At 47.6% G+C, this 26,278-nt stretch overlaps 1 protein-coding gene across 1 annotated transcript in view; it reads right to left on the bottom strand.

Annotated features, from left to right (window-relative positions):
- Nucleotides 1–26,278, bottom strand: part of LOC149325696 (uncharacterized) — a 343,155-nt gene that overhangs the window by 45,522 nt on the left and 271,355 nt on the right. The window contains exon 7 of the mRNA XM_089564368.1: nt 9,316–9,515. Coding sequence (XP_089420494.1) covers nt 9,316–9,515 — 200 coding nt within the window. The remainder of the gene's footprint in view (nt 1–9,315; nt 9,516–26,278) is intronic.

Here is a 26,278-nt window from a genome sequence, read left to right as displayed (position 1 = left end):
GCATTTCTTACTCCAGCTCGATGGAGGCAGATGTGCAAAAAAAATAGCAGTGGTTTAGCTCTGGTTAAACCTTGAACATTGCGAAAGCAACCAGAGCGCGCGGCAGCGGTGGCGGCGTCACCACGCTAGCTGTGCGCCGCTACTGCGCATGCGCAACTGGCGAGCGCGGCGCCATCCTCACGCATGCGCAGTATGGCCTTCCGTCAGCTCCGCGAAATGGCTCGGCGACTAGCGTAGTGTTGCTTTCGCAACAAAATGTAGTGGCAGCTTCAGTGTGCCTTCACGCCGCTTCACGCTTTATTTGTCATCAGGATTGTTGGAATGCAGCCTCCGAAGTGCAAGTTGTATCGCCATTTGCCTCAAGAACTGGAAGCACCGCTCTATCAACGCTCCCTGGCCTAGTGAAATGTTTTCCAAGGAGATGTCACCTTTTTTAACGACGCACCACGCGTGCATGTAAGCTACACAGCTACCATAGCCGTGCGTAGGGGTGCCTTGATGGAAACAGACACCGCCTGGAGGATGCTGAGAGTTAAAAAAATAGCTGATAAATGCGCCAAAATAAAAGTTCAAAGTTGCGAGAAGGTAGCCAGGGAGCCAACCTGACATTTTCATCGCTAGACAAGTTTAAAAAGTAGCCAATCTGGGGCAAAGTAGCCACCAACGGCGACCCTGATCACAACTACCCCACCGGATTCTGATCAAAACCACCACCGAGACAGCTGGCAGTCACTTTAACAGAGAGTTTAAGTATAGCGTTAGCGTGATAGCGGACCTAAGGGAAATTGCGTTAGCGTGCCGCAAGCAACTTATCTCGCAGACAGTTTTAGTATAGCGTTTCGAAAACGTTAAAAGCTGTCTGCTTCACATGGATACAAGCAGTCCTTCTAAAATGGTCGACACTGCCGCTAACTTGCCAAAGTGTAAAATTTCTGTCTTTTAAGCCAATTATTACAGCAGCGCTTATTTTCGCCTGCAGAATGACCCGGATTAAAATAAACTGAAATAACACACTTAAAACAGTGGCGCCATCTAGTCAAGCCAGTGTTAACTAAAAACCGTTCGAGCAAGAATATTTTCCATCATATGCCGTCTAAACTTCAAAAAACCTGTAAATTTAATATCAACTCTTGTGTGACATCATTTAAGTGCATAAAATACCGCGACAAAGCTCAAAATCTATTTTTGTTTCGTTCCGGACGTTTGTGTTACGTTTCGGGCGGTTGCAGACGGTAGCAGTGCAGCTTGAGGTCCCATTAGGCTTGAGCACTCCAGAATCGAGAGCGTATCTCAAAAACTGGGCTGAATTGCAGCTTAACGTTTATCGTCGAAGCATGGTAAGTCATAGCAGAAAGCAACAACACCGGTAGTTGCCGGTAAACATGCCGCCCAGTATCGCAAGGACTGCTGAATTGGCTGAAGTGGGCGGCTCTCGCTTGGAAGGACGCCGCCATGTTTTCACGCTAAGGGCGCAAAAGCCGCAACTGCCGCAACGCTAACTTCTGAAGACTGCGTTCGTACGCTAACGCTAATTCCCCATTAGCGTTCTGCCCATGCGCACTCTGGACCCGCTATTCCTCTATGCGCGCAAATACGCAAAGCCCGCAGTACTAAAACTCTCGAATGATTGGTTGCGAGAGGTTGCTCGGGACTTGGGTCCCACATGCTCCACAGGTGTCGCGAATTGGGTGACGCGTTCCCGACTGACGAAGGAGTTCGTACAAGAAAACAAACAGATCAAACAAAACAAAACTTTTTTTTTGGCAGTGGCAGCGGCGGCGTACAGACATTCCGTGACCGAGTTCGTCTATTTTTACAGGAGCGCTGCCCGAGCTTTGGAAACGACCGCGGAGCCTACTCATCGGCTACATCGCTGTTCCAAGCGTTCAGAGCAACCGTATATCAAGTCCTGGCCGGATTCTCCCCTGCTGCCATCTGTCTTCACTGAATTGAGCTTCGTCTGCTGCTTATCGGCTTCATCAGGGGGGCGTTCGTTTTCCAGTGCACTGCAGTCACTTTGGCAGTGGCAGCGGCGGCGTACAGACATTCCGTGACATTCCGTGAGTTCGTCTATTTTTACAGGAGCGCTGCCCGAGCTTTGGAAACGACCGCGGAGCCTACTCATCGGCTACATCGCTGTTCCAAGCGTTCAGAGCAACCGTATATCAAGTCCTGGCCGGATTCTCCCCTGCTGCCATCTGTCTTCACTGAATTGAGCTTCGTCTGCTGCTTATCGGCTTCATCAGGGGGGCGTTCGTTTTCCAGTGCACTGCAGTCACTTTGGCAGTGGCAGCGGCGGCGTACAGACATTCCGTGACCGAGTTCGTCTGTTTTTACAGGAGCGCTGCCCGAGCTTTGGAAACGACCGCGGAGCCTACTCATCGGCTACATCGCTGTTCCAAGCGTTCAGAGCAACCGTATATCAAGTCCTGGCCGGATTCTCCCCTGCTGCCATCTGTCTTCACTGAATTGAGCTTCGTCTGCTGCTTATCGGCTTCATCAGGGGGGCGTTCGTTTTCCAGTGCACTGCAGTCACTTTGGCAGTGGCAGCGGCGGCGTACAGACATTCCGTGACCGAGTTCGTCTATTTTTACAGGTTGGTGGGCATTTATACTTATCACTGTTAAGGCTACCTATAGTTTTCGTCTTTGCTGCTGCTGCCGCTGCCATGATACTGTAGTGCGAGTGTCACCTTACTTCGTTGCCTATAGTACTTTATCCTCTGTTGTAGTCCCGAGCAATGTCGGAGAATACTATTTGTATTGCATGTAAAGAGATACTTGATGATGGCGACGAGTGTATCACTTGTGACGAATGCAGTTGAAGTTACCACAATGGAAACTGTTCTGGAGGTTATGTAAAAACTACAAAGGGGAAAGCCTCCAAGACCACATGGAAGTGTCCGACTTGCATACTTGCCAGAACCAGAGGGGGAAAGTCGAATGAAAAGTCGAAAAATGAACAGGCATGTGAGCACAAGGCTGAACTATCGCAAATCAACGCCAAGTTAACTGTTCTCTTGCAGATGGAAGAGAAAGTCGACGCTCTAAGCAGCTTGAAAGAAGTTATAGAAAGTCTTGAACAGTCAGTGCAGATGATGTCAGCCAAGTATGACGAGCTTCTAGAAACGCAAAAACGACACGATACGGAAATACAAAATCTGAACAAACGTCTTGAAGTCGTAGGATCGGTGGGATCTGAGGCTGAGGTGGGTCGATTGAAAAGGCAAATAAATGACCTTGAACAGTATGGACGACGCCAGAATCTTGAGATACATGGTCTGAAAAAAAATTAGGAGTCACTTTGGCGACTAAAGTGGTGCAAGGCGAAAGCCTGAGTACAGCATTCTGCCACGAATGTGGTTGTGAATGATGATTCAAGTGCTACCAGCGAATGACGCGTCCTTTGGCTGTCTGCGTGTGTTACTGATGTGTGGTTAACATGTTAAGCTTCGCCTGTAAGAGTGGAACGCGACAGCGTCTTGCAACGCTGCCAGGGAGTCCACAGAACGCCATCGCCAATTCGGCTGTACGCCTTGCTGGACGGTAAATTTATTTTTTGAGGAAAGGAAATGTATCTCTCTCGCATATCTGGGTGGACACCTGCACCTCGCCGTAAGGGAAAGGGGGAAGATGGGAGTGAACGAAGACGCCGTATTAGCTAGACGCGCCTTTGTTCATTCCAATGCATTCAGCTGGCATTACGGAGTGGCTAGCGTGCTCGTATCGCACTCCGGAGACCCTGGTTCGATTCCCCAACTCGACCAATTTCGTTCTCGGTTTTATTGATTTATGCGGTCTAACCAGAAAGGTTAATTAGGCTATTTCATATTTATATCATTGTATTTCTATCCATCGTGTTCTGTCATTCACCTGTCAAATGTTGGAACTGTCTAGGATGTTCGACACAACGTATATGAAACGAGCAACGTCGAACTGAGTGGGGAAGTGCGTGGTGGTGGAGCGAACGCGGTTTCGTACTTATCTGTTTTTTCAGCAGCGTCTCTTTCCGCGGACGCTGTTGTCGCTGCGACGCGCGCCTTTTCTTTTCCTCTGTCTTCTGACCTCTTCATTCTCCTCTACCTTAATTAGGCTAATTGATTAATTAAGCAATTAACTAAACTCAGTCCCACTTAGTTGGAGCATCACTATACGATCCCATTGATTGGTTGCATGGTTACTAGCCAAAGTACAATTGGCCCCATTTGACATTCGCGCACTGTGACGTCACGAGCATTTCGACCAATTGAAAAGCGTGACATTTTCTGTCGACAACTCCTGCTTACAACGATGAGGCAATAAAGGCTTCCGCCTTAATACACTGAGAACGAAAACGTGTTGGCTGTTGTGAACGACCTTGCATTGTCTTTGAGCCTTGAACCGGTCACTGAGAGTGAAATTGAAGGTGTGCACAGACTTCCTCACAGGAAAAATGAGGACAAAACGCCTCCTGTGCTGATCCGCTTTGTCAGCCGGAAAACAAAAGATCAATGGCTAGCAAAAGTAAAGGATCTGAAAGCTAAGCAATCAGACATACGCCTTTTTGACAACCTGACAGCCTTCAACAGGCGACTCTTGTGGCTGGCACGTTCAAAGGCAAAGCAGTGTGGCTACCAGTATACCTGGCAGAGAAGTGGCAAAATATTTGTCAGGAACAGAACCGGAGAGAATGCAATCTGCATTGCTTGCGAAGAAGACTTGGTAAACATTCGGTAGCCTTAGGTTTTCACGCGCGCTGATCTTCTGTGGGAAAAAAGAAACCTATCATGACCTATTTTGATATTGATTCTTTCAATAAGTACATGCTGAATTCTGGAAATTCTCTCAACAATTCTCTCAGTTTTTTTTTCATTTAAACGCACGAAGCCTGCAAAACAAAATAGATGAAATGGTTGTGTTGCTGTCAACTTTGAGGTTAAAGTGGAATGTATTAGTATTTTCTGAAACCTGGTTTAGCAATGATAATGATGCACCTAACATTGATATTTATAAATGCGTATCTTTGGCGCGACAACAGAAAAGAGGAGGGGGCTTATCAATTTATTTGAGGAATGAAATCGGCTATCACTGTTTACCTGAATGCTGTGAAATGAATGAAGATGTAGAAGCTTTGTCTTTGTGCTGCGGAAAAATTGTTGTTATAGGTATATACAGACCGCCTTCAGGTTCGGTATCTGCGTTTTGCAACTTTGTTGAAAAAACTTTGGAATATGTCTCTCTTAATAATTATGAAGTGGTTTTTCTTGGTGATATAAATGTTGATATTCTGGGTCAAACGTCCGTTACGAGAAACTTGCTAGATTTGTACAACAGCTATGGATATGTGAACTTAATTTCCTCACCAACAAGAGTTACTGACAACTCTGAAACGCTTATTGATGTGTGCTTTACGAATATTTGCACTAGTGATGTCCCGGCTGGCGTTTTGACATTAAGCATTAGTGACCATATGCCTATATTCTGTATAGTTCCGAGTCAACCAAAACAACACAGGAGTAAACCGGAATCTTCCACATTTAGAAGAATTGATGAAAACAGCTTATCAGAGTTTCGACGTCTTTGTGCTAGCACAGATTGGAGTAATATTTTAAGACAGGAGGATGCATGCCAATCGTACACAAATTTTATATCTACTATTCAAGAACACTACAATACTGCATTTCCGCAAGCAACGCGCAGAACTCATAGAAAATGAAGAAAGCCGTGGATTTCAAAACAACTATATGACCGCATACAGGAAAAGAACAGACTTTTTTCTCGTTTTGTGAGAACAAAAGACACTGACATTCTCCGTGAATTCAAAACGTTCCGCAATAAGTTAGGCGCTGACATTAAGAAAGCAAGGAGTGATTATTACGCGAGAAAGTTCTCCATGTCTGATGGCTCGAAGGGAACATGGAATACACTTAACGATCTTCTAGGTAAAAACAGAACCAATGCACCCGTCTCACTCCACATTCATGGCGCGAACTATGATGGCGCTGACTTAGCAAATGAATTTAATGGGCATTTCTTATCTGTTTTTCCGCCAAAATCAACTGATGGTCCACATCAAGATGCCTCAGTCTATATAACCAGTAAACAAAGTAATTCCATGTTTTTGTTACCATGCACTGACTCAGAAATAATTACCATTATTCACTCCTTACGCAGTAATAGTGCTCCAGGTGTCGATGGCATAGCTCCAGTCCCGATCAAGAAAGTAGCAGATGTCATTGCGATACCATTAGCACATATAGTTAACCTAATGTTCACGACAGGCACATTTCCACATCAGTTGAAAATAGCTCGTGTCACTGCCATTCACAAAGGGGGTGACATTAATGATTTAAATAATTATCGGCCGATCTCCATTCTTTCAGTTTTTTCTAAGATTGCAGAACTTGCAATTAACACACGTCTTTCTCAATATCTCGACAAAAACCATATCATCTCCAAGCAACAGTACGGATTTCAAAAAAACAAAACAACTGAGGCCGCCTTACTGGAAATCAAAGAAAAGCTAATTGAAAACATAGAAAGTAAACTGCTAACAGTTGGCATATTCCTTGATATGAGGAAAGCGTTTGACTCGGTTAACCATAAGATATTGCTTGAAAAAATGCAGTGTTATGGAATACGCGGCATTCCTTTAACCTTATTTGCTAGCTACCTTGACAACCGATCTCAAACAACTATCATTAACGGTATTTCATCTGGGATCGGTCAGATTGTGTCTGGTGTGCCACAGGGCTCTGTTCTAGGACCAACGTTGTTCTTATTATATATTAATGATATCGTCAACCTTCGTCCAGCAGACAACATTATAATCTATGCAGACGATACTAACGTATTTTTTTCAGGGCAAGATAGTAATATTTTGCAAGCAGCCTCCAGTAGTTGGTTATCCCAATTGTCTGTTTGGTTAAAATCAAATAGGTTAGAGCTTAATGTCAGGAAAACAAAGTACATACTGTTTAGAGCCAAAAATAAGGAAGTTCCGAACAACTTCCAAATTCACTTCGAACAAGCTCCTATAACTCGTGTCAGCTCTACAATGTTCCTTGGAGTCATTTTTGAAGAACATTTACTCTGGACAGATCATGTAAACTACGTTTGCACTAAAATGGCTCGCTCTGTTGGTATCCTAAATAAATTTCGCACAATACTGCCTCGAAAATTCAAACTACAAATTTATTTCTCTCTAGTCTTTTCGCATGTACAATATTGTTTGTTGATCTGGGGAACGACTACCTCAACAAATCTTGTGAAAGTACTTACTTTACAAAAAAGAGCTGTACGAGCGATTGATAATTTACATTACAGTGAGAGCACAGGTCCTTCCTTCCTCAACCATAGACTGTTAACCATCACGGCGGCTTACCACAAGAAGCTTGCTGTTTATATCAGAAACCTTATGAAAGGAAACTGGCAGACTTTCGAGAGCACATATTTAACTGCCCAAACAGCATACAGTCTTAGGCACCCTCAATACCATGCATCAAAATCCCGTACAAACTATGGGTTCCAAAAACTAACTCACATAATTCCTCATACATTAAACACCTATCCATATTTAACAGAATTGTCACTACAAAATATGTCTGAGGTCAGATTTAGGAAAACTGTTCATGAATATTTTTGTTATAGCTAGTTGTGGTGTGTTTCTACCTAATCAGTTTTTGTCTTTGTTATGTTTTGATCTTAGTTTGTTGTGCTTAGCTCTATGCATGCCTGATCTCTGTTTCGTTGTCAATATATCCGCTGTTTTTTTCTAGTTTCTGTTACTTATGGAAACTTTGTACCATTGCCAAGTGCCACTTTGTTTTGTTTTTTTACATGGGGAGGGCAGGCCTCTGTCAGGCGCTACTAGGCGCCTTTAGCTTGCTCTCCCTTGTTTGCAGTCTCTGTACTGGCCAAACAAAACCAATAAATGAAATGAAATGAAATGAAAAACTAAGCCGCAAGGAAAGGAGCCAATAAACAACACCAAGAAAAACACACACTCAGCTCTTCGGAAATATGGTGCAAAGAGGACACGGACGACTCAGAACTCCCGACCCACAGGGACGGGACAGGGACAGGCGCCAATTCTGTGTCGTCCGTGTCCTCTTTGCGCCATGTTTCCGAAGAGCTGTTACCGACCAGCCCAAACCAAGCTACTGTTACATCACATACTCAGCACGCGTAGAACACTGCAGATAAAAGGAAAGCGTTCACGAGATACAGAGCGTCCCAGGTGAAGCGGGAGTGCCTTGCAGGCAGCAAGGACGAGGGTTGATGACTTGCGATGCGTCGCTGACATTGCGTCGAAGGAAGCGGCGGAAGAGAGCCAGGTGGTAAGGTTGAACGCAGGAAGACGCCGATGGAGTCGTCAGCCGACCCAGGAACTTGTCAGCTGCAGCAAGAAACCGTAGCCCGAAAGGGCGTAGTAGGAAACGTTTCCTGCAGTAGGAAACGGCATCCCGAAGAGCCGTAGGCTTATGCAGGCTATTTAAGGAAGCCTCTTCAGCAAGGACCCTCAATCCATCGGCTGTCACCTTCAAGCTTGAAAGGGACGCAGTAGGCTTGCGTCGCCGATCCAAAGTCCCCGGCAGCACGGACCCAACGTCGGACGGTTGCCACCTCCACGCTTGAACGACCAGACTTCCGCTGCGCTGGCTTCCTTCACACCTCGGTTTCCTGGCACTCTCCACTCCTCGTCCCCACCTCGCACACACAATTCGCACGTGCACACGCCGAACAAGGGACTGGCACGCGCTGCGCTCCGCTGTCCGACGCACCACTGTGAACGGAAAAAAACCAGTCACACAAGGCGACGGACAAGAAGAGTGTACACACCACAACGACTGTCGTTGTGGTGTGTACACTCTTCTTGTCCGTCGTCTTGTGTGACTGGTTTTTTTTCCGTTTACAATGTACCAACTGGCCCGCATTTCGACCCTTCTGCACCACTGTGGACACGCCGCGTTCCAAAACACCCTCCGACGTTTCCGTGTGCATATGACAGGCAGCACCTGACTGACTATGCTGAGAAGGGCGAGATGAAGAGGATGCATCTTTGGAAAGGCACGAGTACAAAGTAAGACGACGCCGGCGAGCGCCGTGTCGGCGTCTTCTTGCTTTGTACTCGCCCTTTTGTTGCGCTCAACTTCCTAGTATGCAGAACCGGAAATCGCAAGGCAGTGGTGCCTCGCTTAAGAGCTGCAACAGTGCGCAAAGAGTGGTATGAGGGCGGCCCGCGGTCTATTAATTGCCATTAATTAATCAGGATTCCGCAGATAACCCTATAATGCTATCGCGTCATGCCCTCGGGCCTGAGAGGGACGTCGCTCACCGTACTGTTCGCGGCTCTCCAGCTGGGCGCAAACGTTTCCGGCCAGCTGTTCCAGGCTGGGGCCCAGCAACACGAGGATGCCGGTGACATCATAGCCGCCCATGGACTGCTCCAGAGACAGGCCGGCCAGTGACGCCATGTCGATGGCTTCGCGAAGGACCAATTCGTCGGCCACGTGCACGCTCACCGTTGACGATAGCCTGCGCCAGACAAGACAGAACTCCCGCTGGGCTGCGGAAAGCTGCACGAATATTTGTACTCCTGCACATTTGTAAGCGGTACTTCATACAAGTGTTCGGTCCGAAATGGGGAGCGCCTGCAAGTAAGATGAAAAATGGCCGTCAGCCACTTCACACAACATTTGCAAACTGAAATTAAATAAGGGCAAGCAAGGTTAGGCGCACAGCTAATAGTTCAACGACTGTAGTCTGCGTAAAGCAGAACGGTGGAAGGCACATCTGGGAATCCAAGAGAGGGGTGAGCCTGCCTAGTGGGTACATTCTGCAGAGCGCAGCTGGGGACAGCAAGAAAAGAAGACAGCGCCCGCGTTTGTGTCTGCTTTTCTTGCTGCCGCCAACTGCGCTGTTTTTATGCCGAAAAAACTTCCGCGAAAACGTCGTCGATATTGCCACGTAGTGGTGACGGCAGCCCGAGAGACACTAAAACAGCGAGAACGGCTTCAGAAATAAACTCTTTGTTGGATGCACTGCACGAGTCGGCGGCGGCGAATGCACCAAGAGTGCTCGGCGTTCGTCCAGCAGAATGCCCGCGAATCTCGGCCGTGCTCCATTCAAAGCCGACGGCCAAAGATCTGGCAAGCAAAGCAACTGAGAATGTCTGGAACAACACGGCATTGGCTCCGCCTGCGTGTGATCAATCGAGATAAAGCTGGTTGCACGTGCATCAAAAACAATCTTGACAGTGAAAGCGCTCAAAAGGACAAGGACGACAGAAAAGGAAAGACATACAAAGCGGTTACTTTAAACTGATTTTATTTCATGCGAAAAACAATTTTATATTCATGGTAATCACCTGCGCATGCTTACAAGAACATTACCAACGACTGATAGCTGGCACGTTCTTTCTAAAGTCTGAAGTGCAAAGAGAAAAGCAAGAAAAGCAAGGAAGGCTGCCGTCCCGTTTTTCACAGCTGTAAGGTACTTTTTAAAAGTAGACGTCAAATAACGAGAGATTGTGGAGGCTCTTGAGATAGCAAGAGCGGGCGATGATTGCGTAAGCGCTCCATCAATTTTGTTGTCGGAAAAAGTGACGTCCTATCTTAGATCGGGCATGCCGGTTGTCTGAAAGAACGTGCCAGCTATCACTCGTTGGTAATGTTCTTGTAAGCATGCGCAGGTGATTACCATGAGTATAAAATTGTTTTTTGCATGAAATAAAATCAGTTGAAAGTAAGCGCTTTGTATGTCTTTCCTTTTATGTCGCCCTTGTCCTTTTGAGCGCTTTCACTGTCAAGATGGAAAACCAACTCGCCCACTCAATTCCATTAATCAAAAACAAAGCGGAAAATCTGCATCAAGGGAGCTTTTCAAAAATTAACAAGGAATTATTAAAAAGCTTTGCGTCTATGCAGGGCGTTTCACCTAACAGTTTAAACAGTTTTAAAAATTAGGCGTTTGGATTTAGAAGAGCGCTTTTTCCGCCACAGCATTGTGAGCGGTGTAGTATACTAGAACACCGCTAATACGGGCTAACCAGGAGGCTAGTTAACTAATAATGAATAGCTAACTTTTTAACAATTACTTTCAGGCTCTTTATTATTTAGAGGCTTCTAACCAACCGTAAGCAATACTCATAACAGTTCTTAGAATTTCGAAAACTCGGTTAGCCTCTTCGCTGCGGCCCAACAAATTTTGGCTGTTTCGACGGTTTGCATGCACTGGAGAGGTTACTTTGCGTGCAAGCTTCTCGAAAGGGCGCCATACGGCCAAAGGTTGTTGGGCCACTGCGCAAAGTGTAACCGCGTTTTCGAAAATATAAAACTGGTATGGATATTACATACTGTGGTCTACAAGCCCCAATTGATTAGGGAGCCTTACAGATAGCAAGTTGTGGTTATAGGAGAACCTCGTCGCACCACTACTGTATCAGTAAGAGTTAAAAGTCAAGCAGCCTGCTAGTTACCCTGTCTTAGCTGTATTCTGATGTGTTATACCGCTGACAATCCTACACCGAAAAAAGCGCTCTTTCTAGCTCCGAAAGCCTCTTTCGAAAAATTATGTAACGTCTTAGGTGAAACGCCTTGTACATAAGGGTGTGATCCGATAAGGACGGTATTCGAGATGCCACGACCAATTTGCGATATCAGTGAAATATTTATATGCAATGGGAAAATTGTCTGGACATCAGGAAGTGTACCACCGTTCTGAACAAAACGGTCTAGTTTTTTGGAAGAAATCGTATATCCGAAGAGGTGCAAACGTCGTTTTCGCGATTTCGCAAAATCGCAAGTTCAAGTCTCAAATACAGTGAAGAAGGATGGATAACTGGGCGAGTTTGTACTGATACATCGTGGGAGGGAACAGCGCGAAACAAAACGACGGACAAAGAAAGAGCGCTCGTCTTTGTGTCCTCTTTCTTTGTCCGTCGTTTTGTTTCGCGCTGTTCCCTCCCACGATGTCTCAAATACAGGTGACATTTTGTGCAGCGCGAATATTTTTAGCTTCAAATAGTTCTTACCCTTCTGTCCGTAGTAGTGCAAGATTACTTTTTTTGTGCTCAAAATTTGGCGGGGAAAAATGCCGAAAATCATTAAAAATGTTATACTGCCAAGAAGGGATCTTACCAGGAAAATAATGGGACAACAAGAAATGAGAACTAGAGGGTGAATTTTTGCTCGGTATTGACCAGTGGCTCCTACAACCGCCGCAGGAAATTCTTACTTCTATTACTGTGCTTTTTTAGTTACCTGTAGAAATCTTAGTGTTTTGATGCCTGGACGTGTCCTGTTTTGAATTGTATTTTACACTGCTTTTTAAAAAAATTGTAAATAGTTGATGCACATAGACCGATATTTCGCTATGACAAAATAACAGGAATAAGAAAAATACTAGCAGTGGTCTAGTGGACAGCGCGCCTGGCTCCCAACCGACGAGACAGCGGTCCGATTCAAGCCGATGGTACGAATTTTCTCTTCATTAAGCTGTCCCTTTCTTTGGATGAACGTCTAAACCACTCACAGAAACCTCAGGCACCAATCCATTCGCAGGCTGTTCTGAACACCGTCTTATTGCCACAGTTGCGTGTATAACAATTTGTCGAGTGGCTCGACACACACAGAGCAAGTCCCGGATCTGCTCCTCCACGTCCCCTTCAAGCGGCCCCCACTAATCCGCAGACAGTACTCCCCCGAGACGAAGAAGACCTCCGGTGCGCCGCGCGAGCGCTTCTACCAGCGTATGGCACCGACCTCCCTGGCGGTCTCGAGCGGTGGGAAGAGGTCTTACTTCGAAGGTTGCGCCTACCCTCACACCTGCGGTAACCTGGTCGTGGCCGGCACAGTACCATGCCCTTTTCGATGACCCCTTAAGTCCCGCTTCTGTCTGAGAGGCTTGCTTTAGCCGCTCGACATACTACCGGCAAAAACACCATTCCGGACCACCGTCCATCGGTTGTGAAGAAAGGATTTTTCGGGCACACCATAGGACCTTTCTCGAGTCTCTTCGAGAGTCCAATGTGTATCTGTAATAGTGAGTAAGGCTTTATGCCAGGAGGCTCACAGTCGCAATAAAAAAAAAGACGGAACAGCTACGTTGGTCTCGTCGGACAAACACTCGCAGCCTAAGGGATGATTTGCTTAGGTTCCGCAGCTACGTCCCCAAGTTTGTCTCGAGAATTGCCACCGGTTGTAGCAGCGCAGTGGGTCTTATCAGACAGGAACTGAACGACGGGCGGCGGATCGGGCTAGTTGGTGCACGTTTGACATTTTTCTAAAGCGCTAAAACGACACAGACAGAGAAGGGCTAGGGACGAAGTTATTGCATCGAAGACGCACCAAAGACCTGGAACGCTAAAAAAAATGCTCCTTTCTCATGAAAGAGTAAAGACTAGGCAGTCAGGGAGGAGCGGTGGACATCAGTGGTCTACATGTTTTTTGCCCATTGTCAACGTTCACGCATGAACCAATTCGCTGAAAAATAAAAGTGCACTGTGGGAAGAGAAATACGGTTTCAGTAGGGGACGGCTACCGGATGATAGGTTGTGCTAATCAATCAGGCAATGATGATAGCTTAGAGGAAAACAGGTCACTGATCAAAAGAGCTACTACTGCGACTAGTTGGAAATACATTCTTGAAGGTGTTGGTGAGCGCTTTCAAAATACGGAAAAGGGGACGAAAGGGGAGCGGGGAAGACGGGGTTCGTCTCCTTTTCCGTATTTTGATAGCGCTCACCAACACCTTCAAGAAGGTCACTGATGCTGCCTATGAAGCAGAAACTTAGAGGCTCACGAAAAGAGTTCAGCGCAAGTTGAGGACAACGGAGCGAGCTATGGAAAGAAACATCATGGCTGTAACGTTAAGAGACCGCAAGCGGGCGGAGTGGGTGCGGGAAGAAACGCGGGTAAACGATGTCCTAGTCAAAATCAAGGGTAAGGAATGGGCTTCCGGAGGGCACGTAATGAGAAGGGAATATAACCGCTCGTCTTTAAAGGTAGCGGAGTGGATTCCAGCAGAAGGAAAGCGTAGCAGGGGGCGGCAGAAAATTAGGTGGGCGGATGAGATTAAGAAGTTTGTGGGGATGCAGTGGCCGCAACTGGCAAAAGACAGGGTTAATTGGCGAGACATGGAAGAGGCCTTTGCCCTGCAGTGGGCGTAGTCAGGCTAATGATGGTGAGGATGATTCTGGGTTTCTTGGGTGTGTCACAGGCATATGCCTCAAATGAGCATGCCATTCTCTGAGCAAATCTGTGATTTACGCAAACAAGAAACCTTTAATACAGTGAGTAAATGCAAAAGCCAAAGCATGTGGCTGTAGCTGTAGAGAGAGGGATCAAGCAAGGCTGCCTCATGTCGCCACTCCTGTTTGTGTTTGTAGCTGCGATGGCGAGACAATTAAAAACATGGGGGCTAGGTTTCTTACTGACATATAGACAACAACAAAACAAGTGACAAAAGCGCCTCTAAGCATTATTACACGCAGATGATGTTGTCATCATGTCCAATGCCTTCAGGAGCTACAACTACTTTGTTCCGAGGGGGAAGGTTGACATTTAATCCCTGGAAGTCGGCGCTCATGAAGGGTAAAGAGAGAAGTGCAGGCAAAAGAGCTGCAGTGGAAAGCCAAACAGTGGCCCCATGCATTTATGTGGGCATTACCAGTGACTTAAACGACCTCCGAGGTGAAGAGCAATAAGCACAGCGCAGCACTGACAAAGCCGTTACTCGTGCTGTGCTGCAACTTGAACTACATCAGCAAGGAGACCACATGCGAGAATGCAGAGGAAGTGGGCTCTTATGCGAGACAAGGATGCTGCGCGCGAGATCACTCCGGGCCAAATATACAGAGAGAGTAGATATTGGGACGTGTGATGAAACGGAGGAGACAATTCTATTAGTCGTCATCGATTGCCCCAACATATGGTCCGTGTCTGCGACTGCACCCGTAACGCTCTTCTCAAAAGCAGCCACAGCTCCGTGGTCGACACTCATAAAGGCGCTTGCGATGACGCTTGGGACACGGCGAGTATTTGTAAGGGCCATAACACGCCCAACACGAATCCGGTGTAAACAACTAAGCGTTCCTTAAGGCACCACTAAGGAAAACAGCGGACGAGAACAGTCCGGCGGAGCACGCGAGCCGGTTAACATCGTTTGTTTCTGCTTGCCTCTTTAGGAAACACATGGACTGAGGGCCCTTGGACGACCTGCCTGGCTACCGTTTTTTCTTTTCCCCGACTCGTCCCTTGGCTATCACTTATCTTCTGCAACGCCGGACCGGGCCCGACGTCCGGGACGCGTCATCAAGGAGCAACTACGTCACCTCTGCTACAGCAAATCATGATGCACTGCAGAGAGCGGCAGGGCATATAAACCGTCATCTTTTCTGTCGAGATCTGCAGTCCGGCGGAGCACGCGGGCCGGTTAACATCGGTTGTTTCTGCTTGCCTCTTTAGGAAACACATGGACTGAGGGCCCTTGGACGACCTGCCTGGCTACCGTTTTTTCTTTTCCCCGACTCGTCCCTTGGCTATCACTTATCTTCTGCAACGCCGGACCGGGCCCGACGTCCGGGACGCGTCATCAAGGAGCAACTACGTCACCTGTGCTACAGCAAATCATAATGCACTGCAGAGAGCGTCAGGGCATATAAACCGTCATCTTTGCTGTCGGGATCTGCAGTCCGGCGGAGCACGCGAGCCGGTTAACATCGTTTGTTTCTGCTTGCCTGTTTAGGTGAGAACGGTTTTTTTGTTTCACTTTTCTTAGCTGGTTCTATTTTTCACTCCGCCGGACTGTAAAAAAAGTGTTTTTTTGCCGACATGTCAGTCGATTGCCTTGTGTGTTTTAAGGCGTTCACATCTGATTGTTCTTCTCTTACATGTAATGAATGTGGCAACCGATACCGTAGTGGGAAATGCTCTGGTGTTTCAAAGACTGCCTTGAAAAGCATGCCTGACGACAAGGTGCAGGCATGGTCTTGTCCCACATGCATAACTTCCAAATCTCGGTTAACTCGTAGTCAGGCGAGCACAGAATCTGATCGCAAATCCGATGACAGCGCAGAACCATCGCTGACGGACGTCATGGCTAAATTGAATCTGGTACTTCTTCGCCTAGAAAGACTAGAACAGGGACAGGAAGAGCAAATGGCAGCACACGATCGAGTCAACACAAAGTAGCATTATCAGATAAAGTGAAACAAGTGAGGCCATAGAAAATTCGATGCAGATGCTCTCAACTAAGTATGATGAGGCACTGGCCGCTCTCAGTCCGCAAAAGGAGGACATAAAAGATCTCAGAAAAAAAACAATCGACTTGGAAAGTGTGATACTTGATAAAGCTGCACAAATTGATCGGTTAGAAGGAGCAGTAGAGAGGTTGGAACTGTAGTCAAGAAAAATTATCTTGGAGATCCATGGTGTGAAACAGAATGATAATGAGGACATGAGGGCAACTCTTGGTTCTATAGCAAGCCAACTCGGGCTAGATGTTCCAAGCCCTGATGATATCGAGGCAGTTCACCGAATAAAAGGTAAAGACAAGACAGCTCCTCCTATATTAGTTCGCTTTGTAAGGCGGGAAACGAAGGAAAAATGTATGAAAAAAAAGTGCACTTTTAGAACAAGAGGAAAAATTTTTTTTTAAACGAGAACCTAACACCGGCTTTAAAAAGGCTTTTCTGGCAAACGAAAACTCGAGCAAAGGAAATAAGCTACCGCTATGTTTGGCTTCGAAATGGGCACATTTTGGTAAGAAAGATGGAAGGTGCCTCGGTAATTCACGTGAACAAAGAGGAAGATTTGAGCGCAATAATATGAAAAACAAAATGTGCAACTTCTCAAGACTCCAAGTTAACCGCAGCAAATGTGGTTTGTTTTATGGTCGCATTGCCTGTGATTTCAGCAAGATGTGCTTTAATCGTGAACTACAATTTTTACTTCACCATGGAAAGACCCATGTCTAACGATAAGGCTGCAAGTACTGCCCTCATGACGCCGCATGATTTGATAGCACCAGTCGCCACTAGTAAGGAGCAAATTTCATGCCTACATATCAATGCTCAATCAGCTCGAAACAAAGAAGACAAGATCACAACGTTGCTTGATAGTTTACCTTCAGTTTCGATGTCATAATGGTCACCGAAACATGGTACCGCAATGATTGGTTTGGTTTATTGGAGTTTAACGCCCCAAAGCAACTGAGGCTATGAGGGACGCCGTAGTGAAGGGCTCCGGAAATTTCCACCACCTGGGGTTCTTTAACCTGCACTGACATCGCACAGCACACGGGCCTCTAGAATTTCGCCTTCAAGAAATTCAGCCGCCGCGGCCGGGATCGAACCCGCGTCTTTCGGGTCAGCAGCCGAGCGCCGTAATCACTGAGCCACCGCGGCGGGGCGGTACCGCAATGAATGGGAAGTGTTAAAGCTACCTGGCTATATGTCGTTCTTTTTAAACCGCTGTAATAAAAAAGGTGGCGGCATTATGCTACTAATCAAAAACACATTTGACTGTGACGTCGTTACCTCTCTGTCAAAAATTACAGACGAGTATGAAGTTTTGGTAATACAAAGCACATTTGGTATTTTTTCTACTGTATACAGGCCACCTGGAGGAGATATGGAAGCGTTTCTTTTGTTTCTTGACGCACATTTGGATTAGATTAATGACCATAACTACAATTTTATACTTGGTGGAGATCTATACATACATTTCTTGAGTCATTCTGGGCATCGGGATAAGCTTCAGAACTTATTAACTGTTCATGCATGCACAAATGTTATTACGACTCCAACTCGCATTCAGTCGAACACGTCAACGCTGCTTGACGTTTTGATTACGCACTCTAAAAACGCACTGTTTTGCTCTGGCACTTTAGATATACATGTGAGTGATCACTTGCCAATATATGTAGTGCTTAGTGGGCGTCCACTCGAGTTAAATGATTCAGAGGCTCGTGTAACTACATTTAGGGATATAAACAATAGATCGATGAACCTTTTTTCTACTTGTCTATCTAAAATTGATTGGCAGGAAGTGTTCTGTTCCACAGGTGCTGACGAGGCATACGAACATTTCGTCGAAAAAATCAAGTCCTACAGCAGCTGTTTTCCCTTACGTGACGAAAACGCGACCGCGATCAGCGCGCAAGCCTTGGGTTCCGTTCGAATGCCTCAGCGCAATTCGCGAAAAAAACTCCCTGTTTGCGCGCTTCTTAAAGACCAGAAATATTGAAGACTTTAAATCATTCAAGAAACAAAGAAATAGAACGAACAAGCTTCTGCGTAGCAGTAAGCAACGTTATTTCGAAAACATGCTGAACAACGACATATCCAAGCGATCTGACCTTATCTGGAGGCGACTGAATTCTGTTTTAAATCGCCATTCAGCCCACGGTGATTGTCCTGTCAAATTGGCTATCAATGAAGAAATCCTTACTGGTCACAAACTAGCTGAAGCATTTAATAGGTTTTTTGCCTCTGTGGCGTGCAGTAAGCATGACCCGAATTGTACACGATATTTGAAAAAAAGAATGCGAGAAAGTGCATTTTTGTTCCGGTTACTGTGCCTGAAGTCAAAGAAGTGTTCTTGTCTGTGAAATCCAGTAGGTGTGTTGATGTTGACGACTTGCAGATTCATCCAATTAAGCATGCCATTGATATCTTAGCGCCTTTGTTGGTACATGTTGTTAATTTAATCTTTTCGACAGGGCATTTCCCGTCCCGCTCACAAATGGCGAGAGTATCGGTTATTTATAAAGGAGGCGACAAAAACAATATTGTTATGCCGCGGCAAGCCGAAGAATGAGACGTGGTGAACCATGGCTATGAGATGATTTAATGGCTGCTGGCCTAGCGCGGGCGCTCCGTCCCGCGCCACTGCCAGCTTCGTCTTCGTCACACTACCCGGGGCCTCCGAGCGATCGTCCCGATCGGTGACGAACAGACGGCAAAATGGCGATGGTCTTGAGTGAAGGATCGAACAATATGTAGAAGATGGTGCAGTGCTGGCCGCCACGATGAGAAATATGAGAGAATGAGTCCCGGTCCACGAAGCATCCGGGCCGTAGGGTGCCACGAGCGGACGGCCGAGGTCTCTGGACGCACCGAACGGCAGAGGCAGGGGGACGGTGTCTTCACGTTTGGGTCAGTGGGGTCTTGGGTCCGTCGGGTCTTGGGTCCGTCGGGTCTTGGGTCCGTCGGGTCTTGGGTCGTCGTGTAGTGTGGTCCGGGCGGGGGACGGGGCTGGGGTGAGCGTCGAGGTCGGTTCAGGTCGGGCGGGCTGGGGCACGGCCGTGCGGCGCTGACCAGGTACTCACGGCCGACGTCCACGGCAGGCCCAGGACGCCGAAGCTCCGTGACCAGGATGGCGATAAAGGGACCCCAGCACCTCACACCAAATGTTACGCTCTTATTGACACTGGCGCCCAAATTTCTGTCCTGAGCTCCTCGTTTCGCCGTCGTCTGAAGAAGGTTGTGACACCTGCCGTTTCCTCAGCCGTTCGCGTCGCCGACGGAAGTGCTGCTGCCGTTGTTGGACTGTGCACTGCGCGTGTTTCCATTGCTGGTCGTACAACCCCTGTCGCGTTCACTGTCTTCGACCATTGCCCCCACGATGTGATCCTCGGCATCGACTTTTTAACGACGCACGCGGCTCTAATTGATTGCGCCACTGGCCTTCTTCGTTTGGACTTGCCGCTCTGCTCCGAAAGCGCCGATACCAAGCCGTCTCGCTTACGAGCCGCTGAATTTACTCGCTTGCCGCGTGATGCTGCAGTCTATGTCCCTATGTCCCCGTTTCCCGCCGTTCCTGATGGTGTCTACGTCACGTACCCAATCAAGGACGTTGTCCTCGAGCGTAACGTCATCCTTCCACACACAGTCCTGACCGTCACCGGCAACCGCACCTACCTTCCGGTTCTGAACTTCAGTCTCTCCCCCCAAGTTTTACCCTGTGGCATCGCACTCGCCGAACTGGTTCCATTGGCCGAATGTACAGTTTCTGCTCTATCAGCTCAGCCTAACGCTGGTCTCCATGCCCTTCCCGCTCGGCCGCTTCACGCCCGGACCCTACTTTTGCAATGATCGCGGCGGATTTGCCACCTGACCACGCTAACGCTCTCTGCACCCTTTTAGCTTCCTACAGTGATGTCTTTGATTTCGGGAATCGTCCTCTTGGCCAAACTTCTGTCGTGACCCATCGCATCAATACGGGCGATGCCAGCCCTATACACAGAAGGCCCTATCGTGTCTCTCTTCCTGAGCGCCATGTCATCCAAACAGAGGTGGACAAGATGCTGGCGAACAACATTATCGAGCCTTCTAGCAGCCCTTGGGCATCCCCTGTGGTGTTGGTCAAAAAGAAAGATGGCAGCTGGCGCTTCTGTGTCGACTATCGTCATCTTAATCAAGTGACGAAGAAAGACGTCTATCCTCTTCCGAGAATTGATGACGCCCTCGACTCTCTACATGGTGCCAGCTACTTTTCTTCTATTGATCTCCGTTCAGGCTACTGGCAAATCGCTGTTGACGAACGGGATGATGAGAAGACTGCCTTTATCACCCCCGATGTCCTGTACCAATTCAAAGTTATGCCTTTCGGCCTCTGCAACGCTCCTGCCACCTTCGAGCGCATGATGGACTCGCTTCTGCGTGGCTTCAAATGGACAACGTGCTTGTGCTACCTAGATGACGTTGTCGTTTTCTCCTCAACGTTCGAAAGCCACATACGCCGTCTTGGTACTACCCTTGCGGTCTTCCGTCGCGCTGGTCTCCAACTGAACTCCAAGAAGTGCACCTTTGGCCAGCGCCAAATTAAGGTCCTCGGCCACTTGGTTGATGCGTCTGGTGTGAAGCCTGACCCTGACAAAGTTCGTGCCGTTCGTGAGTTCCCCACTCCCCGTTCCTCGAGCGATGTGCGCAGTTTCCTCGGGCTCTGCTCGTATTTTCGCCGGTTTATCCCGAACTTCGCCGACACGGCCCGTCCCCTTACCACCCTCCTGAAGAAGGATGTCCCTTTCTCCTGGGGCCTTGACCAAGCTCGTTCCTTCACGGCCCTTGTTGCGGCCCTCACTGCTCCATCTGTGCTGGCCCATTTCGACCCATCTGTGCCTACGGAACTTCGCACAGACGCCAGTGGCCATGGTATTGGCGCCATTCTTGCGCAGCGCCAACACGAGCACTTTCGTGTGATTGCTTACGCCAGCCGCCTGCTCTCTCCTTCCGAACGTAACTACTCCATTACGGAGCGGGAGTGCCTTCCTCTTGTTTGGGCGTTAACAAAATTCCGCCCTTATTTGTTTGGAAGGCCCTTCTGCGTAGTTACGGATCACCATTTTTTGTGTTGGCTGTCCTCCCTTAAAGACCCTACAGGCCGTCTGGGTCGCTGGGCCTTGCGTTTGCAAGAATACACATTTAGTGTTGTCTACAAGTCCGGCCAGCTGCACCAAGACGCTGACTGTCTGTCCCGCCACCCTGTCGATCCCCCTGATTCCCACACCCGTGATACCGACGACTGTGTACTGCCCGTATCAGACTTTCTAAACATTGGTGACGAGCAGCGCCGTGATCCATCTCTGCGCCTCATAGTCGACCGCCTCCGCAGCGACCCTTCCGATCCTGCTCTACGAATGTTCGTGCTGCATCACGATATTTTGTACCGGCGCAATATGCACCCAGATGGCGCCGACCTCTTGCTCGTCGTCCCGACCCATCTCCGCTCCACAGTACTTGCTCAACTTCATGACGCTCCTACTGCAGGGCACCTAGGCGTGTCACGCACGTACGACAGCGTGCGCAGGCGGTTCTTCTGGCCTGGCCTTTACCGCTCTGTCCGCGGTTATGTTGCTGTTTGTGATCAATGCCAGCGCCGGAAAACGCCCCCACTTCCACCCAGTGGCCAGCTTCAGCCCATCGACATCCCGACTAACCCATTTTTCCGTGTTGGTCTCGACCTGCTTGGTCCTTTCCCCACATCAACATCCAAGAACAAGTGGATTGCCGTTGCGACCGACTACACTACCCGGTACGCTATCACGCGCGCTATCCCTACCAGCTGTGCCTCCGATGTCGCCGACTTTCTTCTCCATGACGTCGTCCTACTTCATGGCGCTCCTCGTCAACTGCTTACGGATCGCGGCCCCTGCTTTCTTTCTAAAGTGGTCCACGACCTTCTGCACTCCTGCTCTACCCGCCACAAGTTCACGACGGCCTACCATCTTCAGACCAACGGCCTTACTGAGCGTCTTAACCGCACCCTGGCGGACATGCTGTCTATGTATGTCTCAGACAACCATCGTGACTGGGACGCCAGTTTACCTTTCGTGACGTTCGCCTACAATTCCACACGCCATGATACCACCGGCTACTCCCCCTTCTACCTGCTCTTTGGCCGCGACCCGTTGCTACCCTTCGACAGCCTCCTGCCTCACGACCCTTGTACCAGCAGTTACGCTTGTAACGCCATTGCCCGAGCTGACGCCGCCCGCCAAATCGCTCGCGATTCCCTCGACGCTTCATAACTCGCTGAAAAACGACGGTATGACCTTCATCACCGTGCCGCCAATTACCCTCCCGACTCCCTGGTACTCCTCTGGCCCCCTGCGCGTCGTGTGGGCCTGTGTGAGAAGCTGCTGCCTCGTTACGTGGGTCCGTACCGCGTCTTGCGGCAACTGAGCAGTGTGACCTACGAGATCGCGCCCCTGCAACCCCACACTCCTCGTCCGGCCCCCTCCACACAGCTCGTACACGTCGCCCGTCTTAAGCCCTACCATCCAAACCCACCACCTTAGGACGCCCAGGGACTGTGCTTCCTTCCGCCTGGCGGAAGAGGGGGGGGGGGGTAGTGTTATGGTGCATAGTTGCTAGGTGAAGACGACGTTGTTTTGGGACGTTCGGTAGTGGACGACGACGAGGACGTGGCTGTTTGTGCTGGAGTGATTTAGCTCGATGCGCCTTCTGACTGTGGCCTGTCCCGTCTGCCGCTGGGCTAACACCCCGTAATAATATGACAAACTACAGGCTGATATCAATCCTACCGGTCCTTTCTAAGGGAATTGAAAAGTTGATGCACGATAGAATTAACCGTTTTCTGGAAAAACACAACTTGCTAACGCCCTTGCAGTTTGGATTTACTAAGCACCGTTCAACCGAGACAGCATTACTAAAACAAAAAGAAATTATCCTGCACTCTTTCGAACATGAATATTACGTGCTAGGAATATTTGTGGATTTCTCGAAGGCTTTTGACCGAATTAATCATACTACTCTCACACCTAAGTTAGAACACTATGGATTTCGCGGCACATTCTTGAAACTTTTGCATAGTTACTTAAATAATCGACAGCAGCTAGTACAAATACACGGGTACACATCTAATTTCTCTGGTCTCGGAAGTGGCGTCCCCCAATTGCAGTATTCTCGGGCCATTGCTATTCAATATCTATGTAAATTACATTGTTAACATTAACGACGACACTGAATTTATCATATATGCCTACGACACCAGTTTGTTCTTTCCAGGGCCTAGTTTGACTGCGATCGAATCTAAAGCCAATGATGTACTTACGCTGTTAGCGGAATGGAGCATGGTAAACTCATTACTTATAAACGTCTCTAAAACAAAGGCAGTCTTATTCCGCCCCAAAAACAAGCCGATGAACGCAAGCTTCAATCTTAGCCTAGTTGGATTTAACATAGAAGTGGTGCCCGTTGTAAAAAGTCTGGGTGTTCTTTTCCAAGAGAACATGACGTGGGACGATCACGTTCAAACGACCTGCTCTAAATTATCTCGTAGTGTTGGGATGTTATCGCGCCTGCGATTTCTTTTGCCCCCAAACATAAACTTATTGCTTTATCATAGCCTCTTTTTTTCAACTTTAAGATATTGTTACCTAGTCTGGGGCACCACAACTGCTACTAACCTTGCTAAAATGCACAGGTTGCAAAAGAAAGGTGCGCGCTTAATTTCAAATGCTGCTATGATGCCCACACCAAGCCCATTTTTGAAAGCTTGAACCTAATCTCATCACCAAATCTTTATAATTCAGTGCTTGCATCACGCTATCAGACCTCGATGAAAAATAATGATTTTTATCTCGAGGAACTTGCAGAAATGAAATTACGGCACGCTGCTTATAGCACAAGGAGCACAGAACAATGGCAGTTCCCATATACACGAACCAATTACGGTCGCCAGATGCTGCGCTACACCTTACCAAGTGTATTAAATGCTGCCCATATCGCTCACTCGTAATCAATGTGCTCTGAAACTTCTTACCACAGAAGGGTTGAAATGCGGGCCAGTTGGTACATTGCAAACGGGAAAAAAACAGTCACACAAGACGACGGACAAAAAGAGTGTACACACAACAACGACTGGACTAACAACTGAAGTTTATTGGAAAATACACATACAACTGGCCGGTGTATTAATGACAGGCTTCGTGAGCATCACTCCTCCCTGAGGTCCGATGGCGGTGCAAACTTGCCTCGCCATTGCAATGAATGTGGCTCTTATCCTTTGTTCAGCAATGTCACCATTCTTGGTAGAGGCAAGGAGAAACAGGAGCGGGAAATCTTGGAAGCATATCATATCGGTTTGTTAGGCTCTGATTGTATTAGCAAAACCTCGGTGCGCTTACTTGAAAAAGGATTTGCTTTTTTAGGTCGTCCACGATAGATGAGATTTCTTGTCTTTCTCTTATGCTCAGTGATTAGTGATGATGCTGTTGCGCATGCTCTGCTGGCCTTGCTCGGACTGTGTATTTTCCAATAAACTTCAGTTGTTAGTCCAGTCGTTGTGGTGTGTACACTCTTCTTGTTCGTCGTCTTGTGTGACTGGTTTTTTCCGGTTCTTACCACACTTCTGTGATTTTTATTTCTATATGTATTTTTTGCGAGTTTTTCAAATTTCCAAGCTATCCCTTGCCTTGTAGCTAGTCTTTTTCGCCTTTCTTGTATCTTTGCTACTTGCACTGTAATTCCTGCCTTGATGTATCTTTGTTTCTTGTTTTTGTTGTACATGAAATAAGAATGTACTTGCCTTTCTTTTCTTATCATGTCGGTTTCTGCGTCGCTCCGCCATCTGCAACGGGGTGCAGGCCCTGTCAAGCCTTTTTCAGGCTTTTTGCTTGCCCCCCCCCTAAACATCACACCTGTCTAGCGGACGTTTGATGTTGAAAATAAATTTGACTTTGACTTTGGCTTTTTATCCGACTTCGTTTAATGGCCTCATCCAGAACGTTGTGGCAAAGGAAGATAACCGCAACCGCGTCGCTATCATCATCAGGACATAAGTTTTTTTTTTTTCCAAAAGCAAGAAAAATGGTGTTGACTCTGATACACAAGCAGATACATGACCATATGATACAACTTGTCGCATGCGCCGTTTCAAGCAGTCTGGAAAAATTAGGAGTCACTTTGGCGACTAAAGTGGTGCAAGGCGAAAGCCTGAGTACAGCATGCCACGAATGTGGTTGTGAATGATGATTCAAGTGCTGCCAGCGAATGACGCGTCCATTGGCTGTCTGCGTGTGTTACTGATGTGTGGTTAACATGTTAAGCTTTGCCTGTAAGAGTGGAACGCGACAGCGTCTTGCAACGCTGCCAGGGAGTTCACAGAACGCCATCGCCAATTCGGCTGTACGCCTTGCTGGACGGTAAATTTATTTTTTTGAGGAAAGGAAATGTATCTCTCTCGCATATCTGGGTGGACACCTGCACCTCGCCGTAAGGGAAAGGGGGAAGATGGGAGTGAACGAAGACGCCGCATTAGCTAGACGCGCCTTTGTTCATTCCAAACCATTCAGCTGGCATTACGGAGTGGCTAGCGTGCTCGTATCGCACTCCGGAGACCCTGGTTCGATTCCCCAACTCGACCAATTTCGTTCTCGGTTTTATTGATTTATGCGGTCTAACTAGAAAGGTTAATTAGGCTATTTCATATTTATATTATTGTATTTCTATCCATCGTGTTCTGTCATTCACCTGTCAAATGTTGGAACTGTCTAGGATGTTCGACACAACGTATATGAAACGAGCAAAGTCGAACTGAGTGGGAAGTGCGTGGTGGTGGAGCGAACGCGGCTTCGTACTTATCTGTTTTTTTCAGCAGCGTCTCCTTCCGCGGACGCTGTTGTCGCTGCGACGCGCGTCTTTCTTCTTTTTTCCTCTTTCTTCTGACCTCTTCATTCTCCTCGATCTTAATTAGGCTAATTGATTAATTAATCAATTAACTAAACTCAGTCCCACTTAGTAAGAGCATCACTATACGATCCCTTTGATTGGT

Source organism: Amblyomma mixtum, chromosome 10 (assembly GCF_055824585.1).
Source record: "Amblyomma mixtum isolate Tamu chromosome 10, ASM5582458v1, whole genome shotgun sequence".
Classification (NCBI taxonomy): domain Eukaryota; kingdom Metazoa; phylum Arthropoda; class Arachnida; order Ixodida; family Ixodidae; genus Amblyomma; species Amblyomma mixtum.
Note: the sequence above shows the minus strand (reverse complement) of the source record. Positions and strands in the feature narration are given on the sequence as shown.